The 27994-nt window shown below is 44.0% G+C and overlaps 1 protein-coding gene across 8 annotated transcripts in view; it reads right to left on the bottom strand.

The window, feature by feature from the left end:
* Positions 1-213: 213 nt before the first annotated feature.
* stat3 (signal transducer and activator of transcription 3 (acute-phase response factor)) overlaps positions 214-27994 on the bottom strand; it is a 112409-nt gene continuing 84628 nt past the window's right edge. For 2 of the 8 annotated variants that reach the window (XM_039740141.1, XM_039740142.1), the window contains 3 exons: positions 11827-11886; positions 1875-2026; positions 214-1587 (listed from right to left, as the gene is read on the bottom strand). In XM_039740141.1, the coding sequence (XP_039596075.1) occupies positions 1544-1587; positions 1875-2026; positions 11827-11886 (256 nt within the window). In that variant the 3' untranslated portion in view covers positions 214-1543. Of the gene's footprint in view, positions 1588-1874; positions 2027-11826; positions 11887-26033; positions 27166-27994 lie in introns of those variants that run through there. The other 6 variants (XM_039740144.1, XM_039740145.1, XM_039740147.1 and 3 more) reach the window with 4 other exon arrangements.

The following is a 27994-nucleotide window of genomic DNA, read 5'->3' as shown; positions in this document are numbered from 1 at the left end:
TCCTGTGCCAACAGACCTCAGCGGGCACCAAAACCTCCTCAGCCGGTGGTGCCGTTCATCTTGATAAAGACATTTCAGGGTCTTCTTGACCGTGTCGTACTATTAAAGCGTATTCCCCGGCCACCCCCCAGTGGCCGTCCCTTTTCCTAATCACGGTCACATTTTGCACCAACCCCGCACTTCACGTAGTCGACACAAGAGAAGAAGCCCCCATAAGAGGAACAGAGTTTATTAAAAAGAGCAAGCAGTTTGTTACAGCACAAGTGCAAGGCCGCCTTCCTCGACCCGACGTATTGCTCAACAGTTCAATCAAATCCCGGGGACTATTTTGGCAACTTTGCTCATGCACTAAAGCGGCACTAAAACGTGGACTCATTCGGAATCGATTTCCACTCCTTCTCAGGTACATAATGAAGGTCAAGTCATAAAATAAAAACCCAAGGGATACTAAAGAACATCAGGGCGACATCAGGAAGCCCACTCGTCGCCCCCCATCGACGGCGCACCACGGCCCGGTGTTCTTTACACTGGGATGGTGCGGCAATGGAGATCTCGCTCTCTGTCTCTGCACCACAAGCCTCAAAGGCCACCCTGTGGGTGGGCTCTTAGCAAAAATGAAGACAACCCCCCCCACCCCAACCAGGTGCCTTAAAGCACAAACTTGTTTCCGCATTATGAAATCTCATTAAAAAAAAAAAAAACTAAACGAACGGTAAAAACAACACAAGTCTCTTAAGCATTAAAATGGCTGTGATGACTGCCGAAGTGATCTACACGCTGACTTATGGGATGCCCCCCACTTTATGCTTCTGTCCTGGTAAGAAAAATACTTAAGTATAAGAAACTACAAAAAAAAAAACAAAACAACTGGTCCTCCCACCTTCATAGGAGTAACTGAACTCTGCGGCCACCATTACAAAGTTCGACGATTTACACTTCCTGCCTTCCCAAACCGGACACAGTGACGAGGAGCGTCTCTTCAATGCCTGCCGTCTTGTGAAATGTTACCGTCGGTCTGAATGGGACCCCTTCTCGTTAACAAGCCCGTATGGTAAAAGGCGTCTCCCTATACCCTAAAGGTCGTTGGCTATCTCTGTACAGGTACATACATACAGACAATCAGCGACAGGAACAAAAAAAAAAAAAAAAAAAAAAGGCCGCTAGTCTCCACTTGCACCCGTGCTCGGCCTCGGGCCCTGCCTGACAGCTTCTCATGGCGCAGCTTTTCGGGCACTCGGTTGGGGGGGTTAAAAGCCCGGCAGGTAATGCTGATTTTTAATGACACAAAAATAAAAGCATAACTGTTGTAGTGAACTTAACAACCTGAAAGTTACCGTCCTGACAGAAAAAAAAAAAAAATGGGAATTGAAAGGTGACGTTTGTTTCAAGCCCTGCGTCATCGTCGTCATCGTACTGTGTATATAAATAGAGACCATCGCCACATACACCATCATTAAGAAATACAGTTAGTAGTAAAAGCAGAGCTCTAAGACAAACTTCTCAAAATACTGTGTGGCGGGGAAGCCACTGGGCCCCGCTGGTCTCACTGCTGATCAGAGCTGAACTCCATAGCCAGGGTCAGCGATTCTGCAAAACAAAGAAGGCAAAGGAAGAGACATTAACAATACGGTGGGGTGTCCTGCCTCAACGTATACGTCATCTATGAAGCAAGCGGGAACACTCAAGGCAAGTATGGAAATGGAGGGTAACGACAAAAAGGCTGTGGATAGGAAAAGGATGTGGAAGTGCAGAGCTGCAAAGCCAGCAAGCCAAACCACCACAACATAGCCCCCCGATGCGAGGTTAGCTACGCACGCTGGCTGCAAGGATGAGCGGACACAGCAAAAGCCAAAGAATCTCAACAAATTAAAAACCTTGTGAGTGAACGAGTCTACCAGCCACTGAGGGATGCTCAACGTTACCTAGTTGCTCTCCGCCGCTGGCTTCCGCTCCTTCGTTGTGAATCAGGGTATCGAACGTGCTGGGAGACATTGGAAACGGGTCGCTGGCATTGCCGCAGTTTGTCCTGCACACAAAGAATAGAAAAAATTAGCATGGCCGCCGGCTGCTGTAATGTGCTGCTATGACCGGAGAGAGAAACAAAACAGGCTTGGAGGAGGTTGAGGGACACGGCGACACCTGGACATGCGACTACAGAGCTCAGTCTTCTCAACTTCGAGGGGATATCGGTTTTTGTTTTTTTTGCTTAACATTGTCATGGGCACCGGGCATGGGCTGGTGATCCGGCTGGGATGGTTCAAAGTCCCTTACCCCGCCAAGAGGCCATTTTAACAAAATGACAGAGGACATGGACTATTTGTCCTGATTCAACAGGTGGCAGACTTCCTGGGCTACGCTGCCCCGCACAGACAGCCCTGTTGTGGTCCATCAGTGCCAGCAGGGGGAGCTGACCCAGAAGTGCTTCCAGTGTGCAGTGCTTTGGCAGCCAGACACCTCTGCAGCACCGCTGGACAGCCAATTGGATTGCAGCTTTTTGTCACCTGGTTGACTCGACTCAAGCCAGAGAACTCCTCCCACAACCCTAACCTTAACCTCAGCATTATATCAACACTTTAAAATAGACAGACATAGACCAGTTATGTTTGGTCTGGAGCAGCAGGCATGGTGGAGCAAAACGAGGAGACTCGAAGTGGAACGGAAACGGATGACGGCATTAAGTACCTGTGTCCCATTGGGATTAAATAAAAAATAACTTTTTTTAATACCTTTCTATAGATTTATTCTGCGGTGGGCTGGCGCCCTGCCCGGGGTTTGTTTCCTGCCTTGCACCCTGTGTTGGCTGGGATTGGCTCCAGCAGACCCCCCGTGACCCTGTGTTGGGATATAGCGGGTTGGATAATGGATAGTGTTTTAAAGATGATTTTATGGGATTATTAGTATTAATTTTTCTATTTATTTAAAGAATTTAATTCTTGGAAAAATATTTTTATATAATTATAGTAAGAGGTGGATTACAACAGAATTAATTTTTAAAATTGGGATTTGTGTACCAGTGCATGCCACTAATGGCCACATCCCCTACCCTAATCCTAACCTTAACCACAGTGTAACCAGACGAATCATTGACATATCACCTAAAGCAGGGGTCCCCAACTCCAGTCCTGGAGGGCCGCAGTGGCAGCAGGTTTTCATTCTAACCCTTCTCTTAATTAGTGACCTGTTTTTGCTAATTACCTCGTAAATGACTTGCTCTTGAAGACTCAGCCCCTCTTAACTGTTTCTTTTTCCTTAACAATAATGAGATACAAAATGAGCTAAAACAGGACCAGCAAACTGTGCCCATCATACAATATCTGAAAATACAGAAAGGTGAGGGTCACAGGAACGTTGCATCTGCTCAGGTCCATAAAACCTTTTATCAGAGCTCTTAGAAAATCAGCAATTCTGTAAATGTCTGCCATTGCACAATGAGAGCAGCAACAAGCCATGGAATTAAAGAACGAGTTTGATTAACAACAAGACTCGGCGCCTCATTGAGCAATTGGTTGGAGTTTGAGGCTCTGACTTAGGTGGTTGGCTCACTCACTTCATATTTCATTTCTGTTTGGGTGCTGTTTAAGAAAAGAAATGAAGCAATTCAGAGGAACAATTTGTTAAAAAATAAACCAATTAAAATTAATTCAAAACAATTATCAGCAAAAACAGGACACTAATTAAGAAAAGGGACCCCCCGCCTCCTCAATGCAGCAGAAGTACTCCTGGGGTCCGACGTAAATCAAGCCCAGTTTCCTGGATGAGTGTCCGTAAAGTGGATGAGATGGAAATGACTTGTGGATGGGAGGTGGAGGTATTGTAAAATAATGAAAAAATAAATACATACTGTAGCTTCTGCTTGAACCCAGGACCGGGCTGTGGAGTACTGTAACGCCCCCTACTGGTCACAAGACCTTTCAAGAACTTTATAAATCGCTATTTCTATCTCTATACATTATTCATTTTTGCCGAAAATCCGTTCCAGTTTTCTATCGTGTTCACGACGACTGGCCTCAAGTTTAAGGGTCCTGGCTCCCAATTCAGCATTGTTACTTGTGACAAGATCTGTCCCACCAGGGTCCAGATCTGGATTTATTGTTTCAAGAGTGTTATGAGGAGTTTGTTAGGTGACAAGATGTTTATCTGGATAACACAGCCTGTTAAAGTACCAACACGGGGTGAAGCCTGTCTGGATTTAGTATTCTGTAAGAATCAGGATAGAACTGAGGGTGTAGAGGTGATTGGACCAGTAGGGTCATGTGACCATAATGTAATACACTCCTCAGCATTCTGTAAGAAAAGGTCCAGAGAAGAGCGACGAGGCTGTGTGGTATAGCGGGTCCGCGGCTTCCAAAAAAGTTAGGTTTTTTTAAATCCGTATAGTCGTGTCGTTCTCCGTGGGCGCGATTGCACGACCGCGGGGAGTTAATGGGGTGATTGGAGCGAGTCGCACCTGCACGTGTGGGTGCGGCCGTTCTTGTTTGCCTCTTTGGCTTCCTGCGGTGTGTAATTAAGACGCTGTGCCCACGGAGGCAGAGAGAGGTGTATATATAAACGAAGGTACACCCGAGAGGGGGGAGAAATCGTGGAAAAAAGAGAGAAATGGAAGGAGGTTGAAAGATGTATGGAGGAGAAGGAGGTTAAAGTACGGCAATGGCAGTCTAGGCTGGACGATCTGGCCACCTTAGGAGAGAGACAGAACGAGCGGGGGCCCCGCGAAGGAGCGTTAAGGCGCTTTTCCACTGCATAGTACGGCACAGCACGGTTCAGTACAGCTCACCTTGGTTCGGCTCAGTTCGGCTCGGTTTGCGTTTCGACTGCAGTTTAGTACCGCTTTAGAGTGGGCGGGATTATTCACGTGTCGTTGCAGTTGCGCCGCCTCTACTGCCGTGACACCGTGGAACTTTTACAACAACACGCAGACAACGACAACACTTTAGCTCGACGACGCACAAGGGTAAGCATCTAAAAAAGCACATCACTAGCTAACTTTTCTCACTGTTGTAAAGCATAAAATGAACTTAACTGCCAGTGTAACATTAAAATGCTGATTCTGTAGATTACAGATCTTCCACATTTTGCAAAAAAGTCGCCGCAACAGACCATCTGTTTGGACATTTAACCGTGCTTCAGAGTGGTGGGATGTGATTGTTCCCGGTTTTACAAACACTCAGTGGCTGGAGAACTTTCGAATGTCTGAAGAAACATTCATCCACTTATGCAACAAACTGCGTCCAGCGATGGCGAGACGGGACACAAACTTCCGCGTGTGTAAAGAAAAGAATAGCCAGTGACGCAGTAATGACGATTTTCTCCGGCCAATCAGTGACCAGCAGAGTTTACACGTCACGTTTTGGTTAACGGTTCGGCGCGCTTGGAACCTCGGCTGAGGTGGCACTAAAAAAAGGACCAGGTACCAGGTACTGTTCCCAGTGGAAACCCCCCAAAAGTTAGCTGAACTGAACCGTGTCGTGCCGTACTATGCAGTGGAAAAGCGCCATATGATGGAGGCGCTCTAGGGGGCTAGTTCGCCCCACTGACAACTAGCGAGTGGGGTGAGCAGGAGAGGTGTCATCCCGTCGGATCTGAGGAGCGACTACGGGTACGCGAAAGATCACGGGGAGGAGAGCCAGCCTCGTCGGTCTGGCAGTGACGTCCGTTTGGAGGCCAAGATGGAGGTTGACAGAAGGAGCTCGCGACTGTTGGGTCTCCGCGGCTGCGAGTAATGGTGAGCCGGGGAGAGAGTGATGGAGGTGGGCCAGAGAACAAGAAGGGACGGAGAGACTGCATTTTTAACCTCCGATTTTATTTATTAGATTTATTTATTGTTGATGGTTTTAACCCCACTGGACACTTGATTTTATGGATTTATTTACTGAACTTTGACACTTTGTTCTTTTTGATTTGATGATTGTTTTAAATAAAAGCACTTTATGGAATATCCCCTGGCCTTGAGAGATTTGTCCCTATTTGTCAGCACATCTCGGTGACGTTATCGACGGTGTTGGGTTCAGGGTTCCTGAACAGACGATGAGAGCATGGAGTCGAACCCGCATCGATTCAGGGCTACAGGGGATGAATTAGGAGGAAAGATCTAAAGAGCCGAGCCTTCAGAGTTTAAGAAAAGAAGATGAAGGGGAGACCCGAGTGAAGAGTTTAAAATGACGAAGGGAATCAGTCCAGTGGATCGAGATGGTGACTTTAAAATGAGTTCATCAAGAACACGGGGACACAGTTGGAAACTTAAGGGTGAATTTCACACAAACATTATGAAGTTCTACTTCACACAGAGAACGACAGACACTTGGAATAAGCGACCAAGTAGTGTGGTAGACAGTAAGACGTCCGGGACTTTCAAAACTCGACATCACGTTATTTTGGAAGAATTAAGTGGATAGGACTGGCGAGCTTTGTTGGGCTGAGTGGCCCGTTCTCGTCTGATTGTTCTGATGTTCTAACATGTCACTGACGGCTGGAGCTACAGTGCTTGTTTGGTTTGATATATTTATGTACAGCTACAGCACACTTACTGCTCAACGTGATTCACTATCGCTATACCGTTGTCTTTGAGGTTATCCATAAAACGTCTTCACCCCCCTTGGAAGGTTTCACGTCTAAATGTTATCCAACTTTGAATCCCCAATGGATTTGAATGGACTTTTTTGACCCTGCACAGCAGAAACCTGAGCCTGGCCTCCAACTAAACACTGTGCCTGAAAGAAAAGCCAACAGCAGCCATGGCGGGACGACCCCTAAAAATACTTCAACAACAAAATCCGAGGTAAGCTATCAGCAATCTTATAAATGAACCACATTCGATCTGCCATTCATCTCCAGATCGTTTCAATAGGTTGGCACTGTGGTTAAGGCCTCAGACTTCAAATCCCACTACTGACACCTGTGTGACCCTGAGGAAGTCACCACACCGGCCTGCGCTCCAACTGGAAAAACCAAAAGAAACGATTGTCTTGGATATACGGGCCTCAGCTAACTTCTAAGTAATCACAAATTAAAGTTAGGTATCGTTTACGAAGTTCCTGCCATGAAACTCCAACATCGTACATTAGAGGAGGATTTAATCTTAGACATTATATTGATAAGTCAGAAAAATAAAAAGCTCTCACTGCAGTTACACGGAAGGACCAGGAGCAGCAGCCACCGCACCGCCGCGCTCCACAGGGCAGGCTCTCCCACGCAAACTCCCGAGCCAATGTGTGTTAGCAGAACACCGAGGTCATTTCTGCTAAAAACGTCCCGGCACACCATCTGGCTTAAGGCAGCCCGTAAACTTGATCTGCTCATCGGCTTTGAAACAGCAGCCTCATCATCAAAAGCAGCCACGCTACGCCTCGTTCCACATCAACGGCTCCCCTGTCCCAGTTAGCAGCTTCCAATTCCCGAGTGTCCGTATCACACCGTCTGCCTTTCCTGGTCGCTCACCGCCACCTGCATCCTGAAAAAGGCTCAGCAAAGAACCCTTTTATTGTCAAGTGAACTTTGACCGCTGCACTATTCAAAGTATCCTGACCAGATGCATCACGGTGTGGTTTGGTAACCTGGCTTGCCAGAATCGGGACTGTCTGCACGGCACTTCGGAGCTCACTGAGGCTGACCTTCCACAGCTTCATACCATCTGCTCCACCAGATGTCTGAGGAGAGCTGAATCCATCATCTCTGATGCCAGCCAGCCCCCTGACTTCACTTCTGCCTTCTGGGAGGCCCTACTGGGGGATCACTTCACCTTCTTCATTGACGGCAGGCCATACGACCACTGAACTCCGAATAACCTGAGCCGACCTGCCCTGTTCTGTGTACTGTGCCCACCAGCTGGTTTAGGTGAACATGTCCTGTATTTACTTAATGTACCCATTTATCTCCTGCTACTTCTATTTATTTACTGTCTGTACTTCTAGATCACCACATCTGTAGCCTCGTTGAAGCCAGATGTATAATACACAGGATGAGTCAAAATTTGAATGGCGGAAACAATTTATTCACAAAACAAGATGATGTACAGGAATGCCTCAACCTGTTCGCCGTCACATTCAACACTCAAAAACCAACGAGCGACAGTACCATTTAAAGCCCGGACACACATTTCGCGGAGAATAGTTAATACCACAGTCTGTATTCTGTCCTTCAGGTCATTGATATCATGAACTTTCCTTCTATACCTGCGCGCTCCTTCACCGTACCCCATAACCAGAAATCACAGGGTGTCAAATCAGGGGAAGTGTGGAGGCCATGGCAGTGATCCACCATGACCTGTCCGTCCATCTGGAAAGGTGTGGCCGAGATAAAAATAATCCATTAGTGTTAACATCATTTTGATTCACCCTGTACATGTCAGGAGTGAACTGTGCTTAAAATGCCTTGTGAAGGCGGAGCTCAAACTAGGGGCGGGGCTTTCAATCACCTAGTCTGATAAGACAGCAAGCGTCTGATTACGATGAACTGTCCAGAGTCGAAACGTCTCCTAAAAAGAAGTTAGACACACAGTCAAAGTAAAAAGTGTGTGAACCCCTAGGCATTCTCTCTATTCATGTCTAATTCCCATATAAAACACGGCCGTATCTTCATTTCAGTCCCCATACAACACAGTCTCCTATAACTAAAGATGCACAGAGAATATTTGACCATATTGAATAAATCATTCAAACTGTGAAACTGAAGGTTGGAAAAAGTAAGTGAACCCTAAGCTAACGACTTTTTAAAAAGCTCATTGCAGTCTGAATTTCGCACACCTGGAGTCCATTTATTGAAACGAGTTCAGAGGTGTGGTGGCCCTGAATGACTTTGATTGATCACAAACACGATAAAGTTTGAGTTTCTGACAAGAAGCATATCCAGATGGGAATCACACCTCGCACAAAAGAGCTGTCTGAAGAGCTACGATGGAGAATTGTTCATCTACATGAGGGTGCAAAGGGTTACAAAGTCATCTCTGAGATTTGAGATCTTCATCGGTCTACTGTCGGGCAAGTTGTCTATAAATGGAGACAATCTGGTATTGTGGCTACTCGGCCTAGAAGTGGGCGCCCTGCCAAGATGACCCCAAGAGTACAAAGTCAGCAATGAGGTAAAGAAGAACCCTAGAGTGACAGCAAAGGACTTGAAGAAGTCATCAGAACTGGCTGACATCTCTGTTCACGAGTCAACTATACGCAAAACACTGAACAAGAAAGGAGTCCATGGCAGGACACCAAGAAGGAAGCCACTGCTATCAAAAAAGAACATTACTGAACTTCTGAAGTTTGTGAAAGAGCACTTGGACACTCCACAACGGTACTGGGAAAATGTTTTGTGGAGTGAAGAAACCAAAATTGAACTCTTTGGGAGGAACAAACAGAACTTCATTTGGCATAAAAAGGGCACCGCATATTAACATCAAAACATCATCCCTACAGTAAAGTATGGTGGAGGGAACATCATGACATGGGCTTGCTTTGCTGCATCAGGGCCTGGACAGCTTGCCATCATTGAGGGGAAAACAAATTCACAAGTTCATCAACAAATTCTCCAGGATAATGTGAGGATGTCTGTCCGTCAACTTCAGCTCAGAAGAGGCTGGGTGATGCAACAGGACAACGAGCCCAAACATCGCAGCCAATCCACAGCACAATGGCTGCCTTTTAGAGCGGCCCAGTCAGAGCCCAGATCTCAGGCCTATTGAGCCACACACAGAAGACAACCAAAGAATATGGAAGAGTTAAGGCAGCTCTGCAGGGAAGAATGGGCTCAATAAGCCAGGATGTGCAGGTCTGATCTGCAGTTACAGGAAGCGCCTGGTTGAGGTCATTGCTGCCAAAGGAGGGTCAGCCAGTTATTAAATCCTAAGGTTCACTTACTTTTTCCAATACGACTGTGAATGTTGAATGTGTTTGTAAAATAAAGACATGAAAGAGTAGAATTGTTTGTGTGTCGTTGGCTTGAGCTCATTGTGTAGATCAGGACCTGTGACTCAGATGAAGATCACATCACATTTTATGACCAATTCATGCAGTAAACCAGATCATCCCAAAGGGTTCACACACTTTTTCCTTTGACTGTATAAACGCGTGTCACGTGTGCAGAGAGTGTTAACAATAACCCTAACCTGATGCGAGAGAAAACCCAGTCTGCACCATCAGATTATTCACTGGTATCAATGGTGCTGTGTGTGCTCTCCGGTGTTCAGCGTGACGACGACAGTGTCGCAGTTGATGTGAGCTCGAAAGAATTGGCAACGATATGCACAGCGGAATATGCATCTGAAGTAAACGGTGGGCCACACTCCGTCAGAAGGGCTGCTGTTAAGTGGGCAGATAACGAGGAGCCACAGGAGATGACGAATTCAGACGCATACGGCAGCAGAAACATAAAAACAAGGACCTGGACTCACAGCACAGACAATAACGCAATCAACCGATCGATAAGTTAATAAAGTGTATGTTGTGCAGGCATTTCAAAATGAAGTCTCATTGAAAAGTGTCATATGCTGCCTGACATCACTACTTTTTATAACACACTTCCACAAAGTCTGATAACCAGTTACTGTGGAGGACCCCAGTTCTGGACACCAGTAATGACTGCAGGTTTTCATCACAAGCCATTTGCAAATTTAATGTCAATTTTCCTTTAAAACTGAACTTCATATTTAACATGAATATAAAAATCTGTCAAACTGTCGCAATGCCTGCCTATGTGCTAAGCTGGAAGGAGCTGCTTTTTAATTTATGGGTTACACAAAAATTTCTGGAATTGTTATTGGAGCTTGTAGCTATCATACAATCTCACTTTAATCTGTGTCAAAGTGCACCCCTCGAGGTGCCATACGCTTGTCCAAGTGCTTCGTCTGTTCCCAGAAACGTCTCCTTGCACTTCAACTTTTCTTACTTGGGATATATTTTGTTTTTCTGGATTTCTTCCATGGTAGCCAATTGCTTCTTTTCCCTCGGTTTCAATTTTAAATTTTGTGAAAGACCAGGGGATACAGGGGGTGCAAAGCAACAACCACATTCATTTTGGTCAAAAATGCTGACTGTTAATATGGCGCCTGCTAGTGAGCCCCCACGGTGAGGTGGTGTGTGCCGGTGGGCCGCCACGGTGAGGCGGTGTGTGCGGTGGAGCGCCACAATGATGCGGTATGTGCGGTGGGCCACAATGAGGCGGTGTGTGCGGTGGGCGCCACAATGAGGCGGTGTGTGCGGTGGGCGCCACAATGAGGCGGTGTGCGGTGGGCGCCACAATGAGGCGGTGTGTGCCGTTGGGCCGCCACAATGAGGCGGTGTGTGCCGGTGGGCCGCCACGGTGAGGCTGTGTGTGCTGGTGGGCCACCATGGTGAGGCGGTGTGTGCCGGTGGGCCGCCACAATGAGGCGGTGTGTGGCAGAGAAACAAGTTTGTCAGTTTGCTAAAACACAATCTTTGTTCTTTTGATGGTTGATGACCTGACAACTAAACTAAAAACTAAAAAGGCAAAAGCCCCGCAGGAGTCACATGCCCGACTGTAGAGCAGATGGCACAAATTGTCACTCCATTAACTCGGCACAATGCCACTCGGTGGACTGATTTAACACGACTGCAGGCATATGAAATCTAGTGGCATAGTCGATAACTAAACCCTAACTCTTGTGCTACTGACCAATTCCAGGAATTTTTGCCCCTTAAGTGTGTATAGTTTGAAAACAAGAGTTAAGGGGTTAAAAGGTTCCATAGTTTCCCCGACAAAAGTAAAATAAAGGCTGAAAGGAATTTATGACATATCAGTATAAGAACAAGCAAAGCAAAATATCTAATTTAATGGCGTGTTCCATATACCAAGGCCACCACCACAAGGTTGTGTCATCCCTACCAGGGAAATCCTTTTGTCAACAGGTCACTGTCAGGCAGGTCCATGGTCAAAAGTGGGCACCTACGGAGACAGGTCATTTCTTACTAATCAGGCTTATTCTTCAGCAAATTAATGTCAAAGAAAAAAGTTTAACAAAATCAGCTCCTTTGGCATCATAACTACCCAGCCTTGACAAAATAAAATGTCACGGCGTATGTTAATATGGTGTGGTGACAGCAACTCTCCGAGGATGGTTTTGTTAGACGTACGATGGATTCAGACGTCATTCACAAGCCTTCACAGTTCACACATTTTGCTGCGTTGCAGCTTAACATTTAAACCGTTTCATTCATTTTTCTACCCAAATCAAGCAAGACTTGGTAACACTTCACGTTATTATTACTATAACATGGAAAACATTTCTGTTTCAGGTACGTGTTCAGCATTTCTTGCCTCGCATTTCCTGTCATCCTACATTTACCCAGATCATTGTAAGCATGGAGCACACATGAAATGCACATATTCCAAATAATGATATATTATTTACCCTATGCAACTCCAGGCACCTCACACCACAGTAAAGAGGCTTGAGCTGGGAGAACTTCAGCCGTGTCGGTGGGGGAGATGGGACGGCAGGCTGCTTGTGCTTATTGACACATTTACAAAACAAAAGACGCTGATGGAGAGGTGCAAAGGAATTTAAGGTGGCCCGGGATTACAACTTTTTTCGTAGGCTTCAGGGATTCTAGTTTTAATGACAACCTGCTCCAGAGTGCTCAAGACCTCAGACAGGGCCAAAGCTTCACCTTAGAACAGGACAAAACAAAAACGACACAGGAGTGGCTCAGGGACAATTCTGGGAATGTCCTTGAGTGGCCCAGCCAGAGCGCAGACTTGAACGTAAACAAACACCCCGGTAGAGACCTGAAAATAGCCGTCCACCGAGGGTCTCCATCCAACCTGGCAGAGTGTGAGAGGATCTGCTCCAAACGAACAAATACAGAAACAACTGCAATTACTAAGCTTACAAGATCAGAACACGGTATTAAACTTCACATTTAGCATTGCAAAACTGGAATTGGAAAGGCTGTCTGGAATTGTCTACATTGTAGTGCAGTCTCGGGGTTTCCCGAAGACAGCCGTCCACTGGTGGGGGTTGGTTGGTGGTGTTGGTTTCTTCAGCCAACCTGACAGAGAATAATGACAGGAAATCCCCAAATCCCAGGTTTGTGAAGCTTATCACGTCAAACCTAAGATAACTCCTGCCTGGCTATCAAAGGGGCTTCCAACTAAGAATAGAGGAAAGAGTCTGAATGCTTGCATCAATGGGATATTTCAGGCTTTGACTCTTGTTATGGTGTATAAAATCTGTACATTTTGGTTTAATTTTCCATTATATTTTGTTCAAGACAAGACAACAGATGAACTACATTCAGGACAAATCAAGGCATATCCTCTTCCCTTACACCTCACTTTTATAACAGTTGTTCATAGCATAATGCTAAAATTGTTTTACAGTCTGGGAAAGGATGCTGAGCCAATACCTTAAACTATTGATTTCTTTATGAGTGGACATCTGGGACAACAATTTGGTTTACAGCCTGGGAAAGACGGACATGGCGATATTTTAGGCAACATCAAAAAACTTTACTATCTGGGAAAAGATAGATTAAAGAGTTTGAGCAAAATCCATCAATCATATTGACAGCCAGCCAAGCAGGTGCATGTGTTGTGAAACCATGGCATGACATTTCATAATAAATACGCCTCATTTTGAAAGTAAGGAAGATGAAGAAGAAGAACAGGAATGGACGAAGACGTCACTGGTCGTCAGAAAAGCATCATGAGCATCAATTGCTAAATCAAACGCCGCCCTGGGACATTCATCCTTGTTATCTGTAACTTTTTTGTAAGCTTTTTCTAAAGACTATATATATCCAGACTTTCCTATCAGTACCTATTTTTCTATTATTCTTTGTTCCAGTGGTATTATTATTCTTGTAATAAATACCATGCTGCTTTTAACTCTCTATGCTTTGTCTTAATCTCTATAGAGTGATTGAAATAATAAGTTAGATTTCTTTGAGCAACTAGTGCAGCCGGAGATTTGCAATTACCTCTGTGCTGTGAGGTTTATTAAGGCTGAGGGTGAGAGCTCCACCCAGTAGTAGTGAACAGGACGTAAAGAAGGTGTTTTTGGCTGATAGATGGCCTATAGTCAAGAGTGCTGAGCCTTTATGTGTTTAAATGTACAGTGGAACCTCGGTTCATGAATGTCTTGGAACACATACAAATCGGGTTACGACCAAAAAGTTCGCCAAACTTTTGCAACTGTTCACGACCGCACACTCGGTATACGAACAAGCCAATTTCCTTTTCGGTTTGTGTGCGCCGATGATTTCTGCACGTGTTGCATTGTTCTCGGTCAGACGTGCATGCATGCTTTCGCTGTGAACTCTTTGTGCTCTACAGTATTTTGTGTTAACCATGGCTTCTAAGCAAGTGAAGAGTGGTGAGAAGAAAGGTTTGAGGAAAATTGAAATCGTAGCAAAGAAAGAAATTATTGAAAAGTGTAAGCGTGGCGTTTGTGTTACTGATCTTGCTGCGATTTCTAAGATTTTGACTATTCTAAAGCAGAAAGAGGCCATTAAAGCAACTCATGTTGCAAAAGGAGTCACAGCGTTAACCAGGCAGAGGACTCAAGTGCTGGAAGAGGTGGAAAAACTGTAACCTCCTCTCCACCCAGTTCCTCCTCACTTCCTTCATGCCAGAACTCGACTCATGCAAGGTTAGTTTTCTTGTTGGTTTATTAAAATTACGGATTTTTGAAATGTTCACATTTTTCCCTGTGCTTAAAACTCATTAGTGAGCGGTTCGTAAGGCTGTAGCGTGAACTCTTGCAATGTTTTCTCTGTTGTTCAAGGTTTTCTCAGTGTTAATCAAAGTTTTTTCATTTAGTTTACTATTACGCTGTGCATTCTTTGGTATAATTAACTATATTTGTGCTTAAAAATCTTTAAAAAATATATATATTTACATACAGTTCGTACGGTCTGGAACGGATTAATTGTATTTATATACAATCCTATGGGGGAAATTACTTTGGGTCACGACCATATCGGGTTACGACCAGAATTTTGGAACGAATTACGGTCGTGACCGGAGGTTTCACTGTGTATTCTCGTAGACCAAAAGTAATATTTAGGTCTGAGATATCATTAAAACATTGTACGTTGTTCATGCTGATGATAAGCAAGTCTCTTGAAGTGCTTAGTAACAGGCTGCGTTATTCCTAAAGCACTTGTGCTAAAGGTCAATCAGCGTGTGCGTGTGTGTGTGTGTGTGTGTGTGTGTGCGTCACTCATGGGGCACTGTTAGGGTCTGTGTGAATGCGTATAGCTATGTATGTGTGTGTTCATCTTAAAGTGCAACCCGATAACGAACTTGACGAGTACACTTAACTTTGAGAAAACAGGGAAAGGGTAAGCAGAGGGAAAGACTACGATAATACAACTCTGAACTAAATTTGTCATTTGTGAAGTTTTGTTTTTGCTTTAGCAGTCTGAGTGAGGTACTGAGTGCTGCCCAATGAGGAGATTAAAATAAATGTAAAATGATTTTAGCCCAAGGCTGCAACAGAACAAAATGTGGAAAAAGCCAAAGGAGTCTAAAGACGTTCCAAATGCGCTGCGTCACTGGGGTTATTTTCACCATTTCATCCACACGTCAGTTCAGGCCGGGCAATAAAGTGAATGAAGCGCAGCCCAGACATGAACAGTGGCATTTAAACTACAAGCACACATGGCTCATAAACTACTGCTGGCATCTACTTCAGCACGAGGAAGCAGCCATTAGGATGAAAATTGTAGACTTTAACCTTTGGGCTCAGCAAGGCTCGTGTGTGTGTGTGGGCTTTATAACCTCCTGGCAGACCGCGTTTTCATCAAGTAAATCTCAAGCCTTTGAGTAACTGAACACATTTTTCACTTCCAATCTCAAAATCGGTTCTTTTTTTTTTTTTTTTTAAATGCGCCGTCACTAAGAGGGCCTAATTAGAGGCATTCAACACTTCTGTTTTCCGTGATATTTGCATATCCACCATCTTGCTAGCCTGGCTTCCATCCTTTCTTTTAATCTCTGGTTTAAGACGGCAAGAAATTCTTGGCACTTTTCTTGCACCGACATTTTCTGATCATTTCAAGCGGACAGCAAAGCGTCTCTCCAATTTGTTAACTTGACGATGGGAATCGACCCTTCGTGCAAAGTGGGAACATTACACATTTCATTGAAATTTATGCAGAAAGACAGCTTGACTGTTTTGTTCTACAGCGTCAGTAAATGTGCAATTAAAAATCCAGCCTATTAAACGTGCACTAGAGGAATGTACAGTGGTGTGCAATCCTCTTGAAAGTCATCCTAATTTTCAGCATGACTAAAGATTTGTCCTCATATTTCCATCCATCCGCTATATCCTAACTACAGGGTCACGGGGGTCTGCTGAAGCCAATCCCAGCCAACACAGGGTGCAAGGCAGGAAACAAACCCCGGGCAGGGTGCCAGCCCACCACAGGGCACACACACCAGGATCAATTTAGGATCGCCAATCCACCTAACCTGCATGTCTTTGGACTGTGGGAGGAAACCCAAGCAGACACCGGGAAGAACATGCAAACTCCACGCAGGGAGGACCTGGGAAGCAAACCCGAGTCTCCTAACTGCAAGGCAGCAGCGCTACCTACTGTGCCACCGTGCCACCCATACTCCTATTTCTCCATTCGGTATTTTTAATGTGAACTCTTCTGCTGTTAAAGTCCAAATAAACCAGATATTGAACCGAAGGAGGCAAACTCCAAAGTTCGTGTTTACCTAACTAAGCATTCAAAGCCTACACATTCACACTTTGTCAAGACCCCTTTTTGCTGCAATAACAGCCTTCATTCATCCCAGTTTTTCATATTTTTTAGGAAGGATTCTTCCTCATTCTTTTTGGCAGAACTGGTCGAGATCCTCTAGGTTGGTGGGGTGGACCACAGTTTTCAAATCGTGCCACAGATTCTCAGTAGGGTTAAGATCAGGGCTTTGACTCGGCCATTCCAAAACATTCAGCTTTCTGTTTCTGAGCCAATCCAGTGCCACTGTGGCCTCACTCATGCTGAGGGTCAGTCACGTTGAAAGTTGAATCTTCTCCTGAGCTGGATATTCATAGAAGACTGGACCAAGCTCTCCTGCAATATCGTGTGGTTTTTGTGTCCATCCATCGTCCCTTCAACTCTGACAAGATTCCCAGTCCCCATAGCCTGACGCTGCACCCACCATATCTCACTGTAGGCCTGGCGTTTCTTGAGGTCCGGGCAGTGGCAGTTTTACACTACACATCCCTCTTTGAAGTCGGGCCAGAAAATTCTGTGTTGGTCTCCTCGGACCATAAAACCTCCTCCCACATCTTAACTGGGTCTTTCTTATGCTTTGTAGTAAATGACATACATGTTTTATATGGAACTTCTTAAGGAATGGCTTCTTACTGCTGCCCTCCCATAGAGGCCTGTTATATGGACAGCTCTTGAAATTGTGGACCCCTGCACCTTCACTCCAGTCGCAGATGTCTAAGAATGACGGTTGGGTTTTTGATCATCAGCTGACGTCTCACTCCGACATTTTATTTTGAAGGACGGCCTGTTCTAGTAAGAGTTGAGGTGCTGTGATGGACCTTTGATTTTCCGATGATGGACCAGGAGTTCTCGACGGGACATTCAAGCTCTGATATTTTTTTGGTAGCCATTTTACTGACTTTGTTTCGCATATCAGCCGAATGCTCCTTTGTCTTCACTTTTGCAGTGATTGTCCAACAAAGACTATGGTCATTACAGAGGGGGATTTTAATATCCAGAGAGATGTAAGGGTCTCATAAGCAGGACCTCATTACCTTTACTTATGACTGTCACCTTTGTGTCATTTGTCTAAAGCTGGAGCTTCCAAAGCCCAGAGGTTTAAATACTTAGGCAAACATGAACTTTGGGGTTTTTCTTCTTCAGTTAAATATCTACAGAAAGTGGTTTATTTGGACTTTGGAAATGTATTGTTACAGAGTGAGAGTTCACATTAAAATAGTGAATGGACGAATAGGAGGACAAATCTTTTGTCATGCAGAAAATTACAATGACTTTTGCACATAGCTGTATTAGGTGAGAAATGAGGCAGCATGAAATGTCTCAATCCGTATTAGGTATTGGAAAGACAAAATGTCTATTTGAGAGGAGGGAATGACTTCTGTTGACGCAAGTGGGCATCATAAAATGGGCAACAGGAAGGTCAGTTGTTAAAACGGTGCAGGGATCAATGCAGGATGAAACAATGCAGAAAAGCAGTGAGAACAGACTGGCCAGAATGAAGGACTGGAAATTCACAAGCGCTGGTTCAAAATGTCTACGGAGACGAGCTGTAGGAACTTCAACAAACTGTTTTAACCTGCCAGGGCTCTGAATAAACCCATAATGGAAACAACTGTGACTACTAAGTTAGGATCATTTGGTTCGCGGTGGGCTGGCGCCCTGCCCAGGGTTTGTTTCCTGCCTTGCTCCCTGTGTTGGCTGGGATTGGCTCCAGCAGACCCCCCGTGACCCTGTAGTTAGGATATAGCAGGTTGGATAATGGATGGACGAGGATCATTTGGTCAGACGTCGTATTCTGCTTTGGCGGATAAACTTACACAAGGTGACTTACAAGATCAGAATGCATTCGTGGGCGGCACGGTGGTGCAGTGTTGGCGCTGCTGCCTCGCAGTAAGGAGATCTGGGCTTGCACCCCGGGTCTTCCCTGCATGTTCTTCCCATGTCTGCCTGGGTTTGCTTTCACAGTCCAAAGGCATGTAGGTGAGGCAGACTGGCGATACTATTTGACACTAACTGGGCCGTGTGTGTGTGTATGTGTGCGTGTGTGTGTGTGTGTGTCTGGGGATGTGTGTGTCGCTTGGTCCCAGGTTTGCTCCTACCTTGTGCTAGCTGGGATTGGCACCAACACAACACTGCAACCCTGATCTGGATTAAGTGAGTTAAAAAAAATGACTGATTAACATTCACCAGCTGGCACTGTTAGGGTCATTCCTAATTGTGTACAGTATGAACTGAATTTCACAGTGAACACTTTAAAGAAATGCATTGTTTATTAGGAGTTCTAAAATTAGAATATCTTGACAAAGTTGATTTATTTCAGTAATTCCATTCAAAAAGTGAAACTTGTATATTCGATTCATTCATTACACACAGACTGATGTATTTCAAATGTTTATTTCTTTTAATTTTGATGATTATAACTGACAACTAATGAAAGTCCCAAATTCAGTATCTCGGAAAATTAGAATATTGTGAAAGGTTCAATATTGAAGACACCTGGTGCCACTCACTCTAATCAGCTCATTAACTCAAAAGCCTTTAAATGGTCTCTCAGTCGAGTTCTGTAGGCTACACAATCATGAGGAAGACTGCGGACTTGACAGTTGTCCAAAGACAACCATTGACACCTGGCACAAGGAGGGCAAGACACAAAAGGTCATTGCTAAAGAGGCTGGCTGTTCACAGAGCTCTGTGTCCAAGCACATTAATAGAGAGGCGAAGGGAAGGACAAGATGTGGTAGAAAAAAGTGTACAAGCAATAGGGATAACCGCACCCTGGAGAGGATTGTGAAACAAAACTGTGGGGGAGATTCACAAAGAGTGGACTGCAGCTGGAGTCAGTGCTTCAAGAACCACCAGGCACAGACGTATGCAAGACATGGGCTTCAGCTGTCGTATTCCTTGTGTCAAGCCACTCTTGAACAAGAGACAGCGTCAGAAGCGTCTCGACTGGACTGCTGCTGTGTGGTCCAAAGTTATGTTCTCTGATGAAAGTAAATTTTGCATTTCCTTTGGAAATCAAGGTCCCAGAGTCTGGAGGAAGAGAGGAGAGGCACAGAATCCACGTTGCTTGAGGTCCAGTGTAAAGTTTCCACAGTCAGTGATGGTTTGGGGTGCCATGTCATCTGCTGGTGTTGGTCCATTGTGTTTTCTGAGGTCCAAGGTCAACGCAGCCGTCTACCAGGAAGTTTTAGAGCACTTCATGCTTCCTGCTGCTGATGAACTTTATGGAGATGCAGATTTCATTTTCCAACAGGACCTGGCACCTGCACACAGTGCCAAAGCTACCAGTACCTGGTTTAAGGACCATGGTATCCCTGTTCTTGATTGGCCAGCAAACTCGCCTGACCTTAACCCCATAGAAAATCTATGAGGTATTGTGAAGAGGAAGATGCAATACGCCAGACCCAACAATTCAGAAGAGCTGAAGGCCACTATCAGAGCAACATGGGCTCTCATAACACCTGAGCAGTGCCACAGACTGATCGACTCCATGCCACGCCGCATTGCTGCAGTAATCCAGACTAAATACTGAGTGCTGTACATGCTCATACTTTTCATGTTCATACCTTTCAGTTGACCAACATTTTTAAAAATCCTTTTTGCGTTGGTCTTAATTGATATTCTAATTTTCCGAGATACTGAATTTGGGACTTTCATTAGTTGTCAGTTATAATCATCAAAATTAAAAGAATTTGAAATACATCAGTCTGTGTGTAATGAATGAATCTAATATACAAGTTTCACTTTTTGAATGGAATTACTGAAATAAATCAACTTTGTCATGATATTCTAATTTTATGACCGGCACCTGTAATAATTCTTATTTTGTTTGATTTGTCCTTCCTTTAAATGTAATAGATCTGTGCTCCATTAATTTGTACTGCCACAAACTAACTCCGTAATGAATGGTGGGGTTGAAGTTATTTCTAAAGTAGCCGCGGTTTTCTAAACGTTACATTAAGTTTGTCAGGTTAGCGGAAATCGCCAATGCACACAAGAAACGCAATCTAAGTCGGGTTGAATAAGTTCATTGTATATTTGTTATTTCTTTTACGTTCCGCAAGAAAGCTCTTTATAATTAAGAGTGGTTTGGCACATCAGCGTCTTCATGCCTGCTTCAAATGTTGGGTGTTTGCCACCGTAGGACGGTTTAACTGATTTGTTCGCAGTTATGGTTCGGTCTGGGTTACTGCCCTGGCTAAAGTTAATTTAATATTTTTGTTCTTTTATAAGTTAGACATACTGACAGTTATATTTACATTGTGTTTATCTAGACAATAGAAGCACTTTACGTAGACAGCTGGGAGCCACCACCAATGTGCAGCATCCACCCGGAAAATGCAACGGCAGCCATTTTTGCACCTATTTGCTCACCACAGACCAGCTACAAGTGGGTGAAGGGGTGAGAGAGACAGCTGGCCAGTTGGAGAGAAGGGATGACTAGGGAGCTAAAACTGACAATGCCACAATGTCCAATTTAGGCAGGACACCCTACTCGTTTCTGAGGATGCCCAGGGATCTTTAATGACCACAGAGGAAGGACATCGCCATTATTACAGCACAGTGTCCCAATCGCTACACTGGGGCACTGGGATACACGCACAGACCACAGGTTAAGCACCTCCTGCTATCCTGACTTACACACCCAAACTTTTCCTAGGTGGTCTCCCATCCAAGTACTGGCTGGGCCCCAACATGCTGAGCTTCAGGTGGATGACCTGCTCTGAAGTGCAGGGGGTGTTAATCCTGTTTTGGATCACCACTACGTAAAATCATGTCATCCTTAATCATTTTTTTTTTCCAGTATTTATTTTTGTAAGTATTGTGGTTTTAAGTGCTTTGAATTCATTCCATGTGTTCTGTGGGTGGATCCCCAAGAGGCGGGGCCACTCTGATGTCACTGCTGAAGGACCGCCCTCAGTTTTTATATTTCAGGCTGGGGAGTAGGCCCTTCAGTGGTTTGACGTTTGCCGAGGAGTGCATTTATCTGTACTGTTGTGTTTTCCCCCGTTTTTTTTTGGATTCTCTGCTTCTGTCTTTGGATTTGATTTTTGGATAACTGAGAAGGACTCGTTGGCTATGGGTAAGTAAACCCTTTTGCCTAATTTTTCTTCTTTTGTTAAATTCAAATTAAATTCCTTCATTTATAAAGATTCTGCACTGGACTTGTCTCTCAAGCCAAAGGTATCCCCTTATAGGGAGTTTGTGTGTATTTTGGGTGTTATTTGAATGTTAAAAGCCTGTTCCCCTATTTTGGGCCCATGCAAGGCCAAAGCCTGCTTGTGGAGTTTTTTGGGTAATTTGTGGGGCTACACAGGGTTACTTGGGTAAAGGCCAACCTGTATGCAGGCCAGTAAAGCTCCTTGGCCCGGTCTGAGGGTCTTTTTAGAGGCCTATAACCCTTTCTGCTGTATTGTGTGCACAACATTAAACACAGAGCGAGGCAGGGACAGGAACTGAACTGACAATTCTGTGGCTTAAAGTGCCTCAGCCACCCCACGGATCCTGCTAAAATGGCTGAAGGTGCATTTATGGTTACTGGATGGGGAAAGTGATACATCATGTGCTATCTGAGGCAAGTGAATGGTCTCTGCATTTTCTGAATTCATCTTTATTTTTCAGTATAAATAAACTAGCTGAAATACCCAGCAGGGAGGAGAATAAAGTTGTTTTTTTTTATATTGTTTGAGAAAAATATAATAGAAAAAAAAAACACAACTATAAAAATAAAAATAAATGAACAAACAATGAAGACTCACTAATGTCCTTGTCTTGCGGTCTTGTATGTACGTTATCATCCACCTGACGCTCAGAACCGGCCAACTCTATTTAATTTGAAAAGCAACAGGGGCGTGGTGCTGCTTAAAACATAAAGAATGCTGGCAGTCGCCTGCTATATACTAACTGTGTAACAGCACGGGATCCTAGAAAGTACTGAACTACTCTGGGCATCGTCTGTGCATTAGCAGCTAAGCGACTGTCTTTCTTAGGAGGTTTCCTTTTGCTGGTGTGCTGGTCTCGCTTGCGTATCCTCGGAGCTGGAGACCTCACCCCGACTCTACATCTCACTTCCGGGCCGGACAGAAACACACACTTGCACACGTAGAACTCGATTTAATTTCAAAAGCAACAGGCGGGCGCAGTGGAGCTCAAACATAAAGAATGCTGGCAGTCGCCTCCAGTTCGCCATCTGCTGGTCGTTCAGAGTGTCAACTGAATGATAACGTGCATACAAGACCGAAAGATCACCTCCCACACTACCCAGAAGGGGGTGTGTTAGGGCTGATTTCACCCTCCAGCAGGGGTGGTAAACTCCAGGCCTCGAGTGCCACAGTGGCTGCAGGTTTTCATTCTTACCGTCTTCTTAATTAGTGACCAGTTTTTGCTGCTGATTCCTTCTTTTAATTTACTTAACTCAGGCCCCGTATTTGTTTCGTTTTCGTTAATTAGCAGCCAAACAATAATGAGACACAAAGCAAGCCACCACATGAGCAGCTAACCTGTGCCCATCACACAATATCTAAAATTAAAGAGAGGTGAAGGTCTTGGTAAGGTTGATCTCTCAGGTCACCAAAACATTTTGACATTGGTGCTCTTAGAAAGAACGACAGTTTTGGAAATGTATGCTGTGGCAGAATGAGAGCAGCAACGAGCCATGGGATTAAATGACGGGTCTAATTAACAGCAAGAATCGGCTTCTCATTAAGAGACTGCTTGGAGTGAAATTGGTTGGAGTTCGAAGCCCCAGTTTAGCTGCTCATCTGTCAGCTCGTTTCACGTCTCAATTCAGAGGGCCGAACTCTTCTAACAGGGCTAATAAAGTGATAGGGAAAAAGTTCATTAGCAGTGAAAACTGGTCACTGATTAGGAAAAGGCTGAGAATGAAAACCTGCAGCCACTGCGGCACTCCAGGCCTGGAGTTTGCCACCCCTGCCCTACAGTATTTTTGGTTGACCAATGAGAAACGTGCACCAAAAATCACTCCAGTTGTTCAGAAGTGATGCTGGAACATACACACACATATACATACATACACACACACAAACATATTGGCATATATATATATTTGTTTTTGAATAGTTTACTGTCAAATAATGCAAAGAGTACGCAACACGTGTTTCGCCCTAATTCTGGGCTCACCAGGCATACACACTCATTGCACCGCCCGCTCGGGGATCGAACTTCGGACGCCAACGTCAGAGCCAAAGCCTCTTACGTTGCGCCACAGCGTGTGGTTCGTTTATTTGACAGCATGTAGATCGGGATAATTACATTCATGGCATTCGCAGTCTGAATCACAATCTGATTTTATGGGTGGTTACCTACCAGGTGATGCTTGTATTTGACAGTAAACTATTCAACATTCGATGATCTGCTTCTCGCAACTGAAAGAGGGCACCGTGGCAGACATTTGCCAACTTGCAGACCAACCACAAGCATTACCTGGTAGGTAACCACCCTTACAATCTGATTGTGATTCAGACTACAAGTACCATGAATATATATATATATATATACATATATATATATATATATATATATATATATATATATATATACACACACACAAAAAAAACTGTGAAAAACTATTTGCCCCCTTCCTGATTTCTTATTCTTTTGCATGTTTGTCACACAAAATGTTTCTGATCATCAAACACATTTAACCATTCGTCAAATATATTACAAGTAAACACAAAATGCAGTTTTTAAATGATGGTTTTATTATTTAGGAGAAAAAAATCCAAACCTACATGGCCCTGTGTGAAAAGTAATTGCCCCTTGTTAAAAATCACCTAACTGTGGTGTATCACACCTGAGTTCAATTTCCGTAGCCACCCCCAGGCCTGATTACTGCCACACCTGTTTCAATCAAGAAATCCCTTAAATAGGAGCTGCCTGACACAGAGAAGTAGACCAAAAGCACCTCAAAAGCTAGACATCATGCCAAGAGCCAAAGAAATTCAGGAACAAATGAGAACAGAAGTAATTGAGATCTATCAGTCTGGTAAAGGTTATAAAGCCATTTCTAAAGCTTTGGGACTCCAGCGAGCCACAGTGAGAGCCATTATCCACAAATGGCAAAAACATGGAACAGTGGTGAACCTTCCCAGGAGTGGCCGGCCGACCAAAATTACCCCAAGAGCGCAGAGACGACTCATCCGACAGGTCACAAAAGACCCCAGGACAACGTCTAAAGAACTGCAGGCCTCACTTGCCTCAATTAAGGTCAGTGTTCACGACTCCACCATAAGAAAGAGACTGGGCAAAAACGGCCTGCATGGCAGATTTCCAAGACGCAAACCACTGTTAAGCAAAAAGAACATTAGGGCTCGTCTCCATTTTGCTAAGAAACATCTCAAAGATTGCCAAGACTTTTGGGAAAATACCTTGTGGACTGATGAGACTAAAGTTGAATGTCCCGTTACATCTGGCGTAAAAGGAACACAGCATTTCAGAAAAAGAACATCATACCAACAGTAAAATATGGTGGTGGTAGTGTGATGGTCTGGGGTTGTTTTGCTGCTTCAGGACCTGGAAGGCTTGCTGTGATAGATGGAATCATGAATTCTACTGTCTACCAAAAAATCCTGCAGGAGAATGTCCGGCCATCTGTTCGTCAACTCAAGCTGAAGCGATCTTGGGTGCTGCAACAGGACAATGACCCAAAACACACCAGCAAATCCACCTCTGAATGGCTGAAGAAAAACAAAATGAAGACTTTGGAGTGGCCTAGTCAAAGTCCTGACCTGAATCCAATTGAGATGCTATGGCATGACCTTAAAAAGGCGGTTCATGCTAGAAAACCCTCAAATAAAGCTGAATTACAACAATTCTGCAAAGATGAGTGGGAAAAAATTCCTCCAGAGCGCTGTAAAAGACTCATTGCAAGTTATCGCAAACGCTTGATTGCAGTTATTGCTGCTAAGGGTGGCCCAACCAGTTATTAGTTTCAGGGGGCAATTACTTTTTCACACAGGGATTTTTTTTTCTCCCTAAATAATAAAAACCATCATTTAAAAACTGCATTTTGTGTTTATTTGTGTTGTATTTGACTAATGGTTAAATGTGTTTGATAATCAGAAACATTTTGAGTGACAAACATGCAAAAGAATAAGAAATCAGGAAGGGGGCAAATAGTTTTTCACAGTTTTTTGTGTGTGTATATATATACATATATACATATATATTTATTTTCATGGTACTTGTATACAGTGCCCTCCACAATTATTGGCACCCCTGGTTACGATGTGTTCTTAGCCTTGTAATAAATTCTTTTTTCCCCAAAAAAATAGAGGCTCACAACACAAAAACCAGAAAAACCCAACCTTTAATTGAAGTACATTTTATAAAAAAATCCCACATTAAGAAATACATTTTTTACATGAAATCATTTGTGCCACAATTATTAGCACCCCTAACAATTCCTATAAAATAAATGTAATTGAAGCGTTTTTGTAATTTCTAGTTTAGTTTCTAAAAGTTGATCAGAGTAAATAGGAAGTCATAAATAACTAATTAAAAGTTACAGTGTCCCGGGGGTGTAAATATGACGTGACACAGAGTCCGATTGCTCTTAGCCACTTTCAACATGGGAAAGACAAGAGAACATGCCATTCAAGTAAGGCAGATGTGTGTTGACCTTCATACGTCGGGTAATGGCTACAAGAAAATAGCTCCTCGCCTAAACCTGCCTGTATCAACAGTCAGAGGAAAAATAATGAAGTGTAAAACAACGAGAACAGTGACAAACAAGGCTGGATGAAGACCCAAGTTTATCTTGCCACCACGCACAATGAGGAGGATGGTAAGAGAAGTAAAAAATCTCCAGAGTTCACTCTTAGAGAACTGCACCAAAGAGTGGTATCTTGGGGTCATAAAGTCTCCATGAAAACCACAAGATGCTATCTCCATGCCGACAAGCTGTTTGGGGGACATGCAAGGAAAAAGCCTTTTCTCACCTACAATCACAAACATAAATGTCTGGAGTTTGCCAAGTGATACTGGGGCTTCAACTGGGACCGTGTGCTTTGGTCGGATGAGACTAAAATTGAGCTTTTTGGCAAAAAACATTCTAACTGGGTCTGGCGTGAATCCAAGAATGAGTATGCGGTAAAGCACCTCAGGCCCACTGTAAATAATGGTGGAGGATCTGTGATGCTTTGGGGCTGTTTATCTTCCAATGGCTGGCCCTGGGAACCTTGCTAAGGTGCATGGAATCATGAACTCCTTGAAATACCAGGATATTTTAAATCAAAATCTGGTGGCCTCTGTCAGAAATCTGAAGATGGGTCATCATTGGGTCTTCCAGCAGGATAATGACCTTAAACACATCTCAAGATCTACACAAAAATGGCCCAGAAGACAGAAAATCAAGCTCCTTCCATGGCAATCTCATTCCGCAGACCTCAACCCCACTGAAAACCTGTGGGGTGAGCTGAAGAGGAGAGGACCCAGGACTCTGGACGATCTAGAAAGATTGTGCAAAGAGGAGTGGTCAAAAATCCATGTCTCTGTATTCTCCAACCTTGTGAAATGTTAGAGGAGAAGATAAAGTGCTGTCTTGTTGGCAAAAGGGGGTTGTACGAAATATTAACAGCAAGGGTGCCAATAATTGTGGCACACATGATTTCATGTAAAAAAACATATTTCTAATGGGGGATTTACTTCCCAATGAATAAATGTACTTCAATTAAAGGTTGGATTTTTCTCTTTTTTGTGTTGTAAGCCTATATTTTTTTGGGATAAAAAAAAAGAATTTATTAGAAACTATGAACGTACAGTGCATCTGGAAAGTATTCACAGCGCATCACTTTTTCCACTTTGTTATGTTACAGCCTTATTCCAAAATGGATTAAATTCATTTTTTTCTTCAGAATTCTACACACAACACCCCATAATGACAACGTGAAAAAAGTTTGCTTGAGATTTTTGCAAATTTATTAAAAATAAAAAAATTGAGAAAGCACATGTACATAAGTATTCACAGCCTTTGACATGAAGCTCCAAATTGAGCTCAGGTGCATCCTGTTTCCCCGATAATCCTTGAGATGTTTCTGCAGCTTCATTGGAGTCCACCTGTGGTAAATTCCGTTGACTGGACATGATTTGGAAAGGCACACACCTGTCTATAGAAGGTCCCACAGTTGACAGTTCATGTCAGAGCACAAACCAAGCATGAAGTCAAAGGAATTGTCTGTAGACCTCCGACACAGGATTGTCTTGAGGCACAAATCTGGGGAAGGTTACAGAAAAGTTTCTGCTGCTTTGAAGGTCCCAATGAGCACAGTGGCCTCCAT

This window comes from Polypterus senegalus, chromosome 17 (assembly GCF_016835505.1).
Source record: "Polypterus senegalus isolate Bchr_013 chromosome 17, ASM1683550v1, whole genome shotgun sequence".
Taxonomy (NCBI): domain Eukaryota; kingdom Metazoa; phylum Chordata; class Cladistia; order Polypteriformes; family Polypteridae; genus Polypterus; species Polypterus senegalus.
The sequence above is the reverse complement of the archived record's forward strand: the minus strand, read 5'-3'. Positions and strand labels throughout refer to the sequence as shown.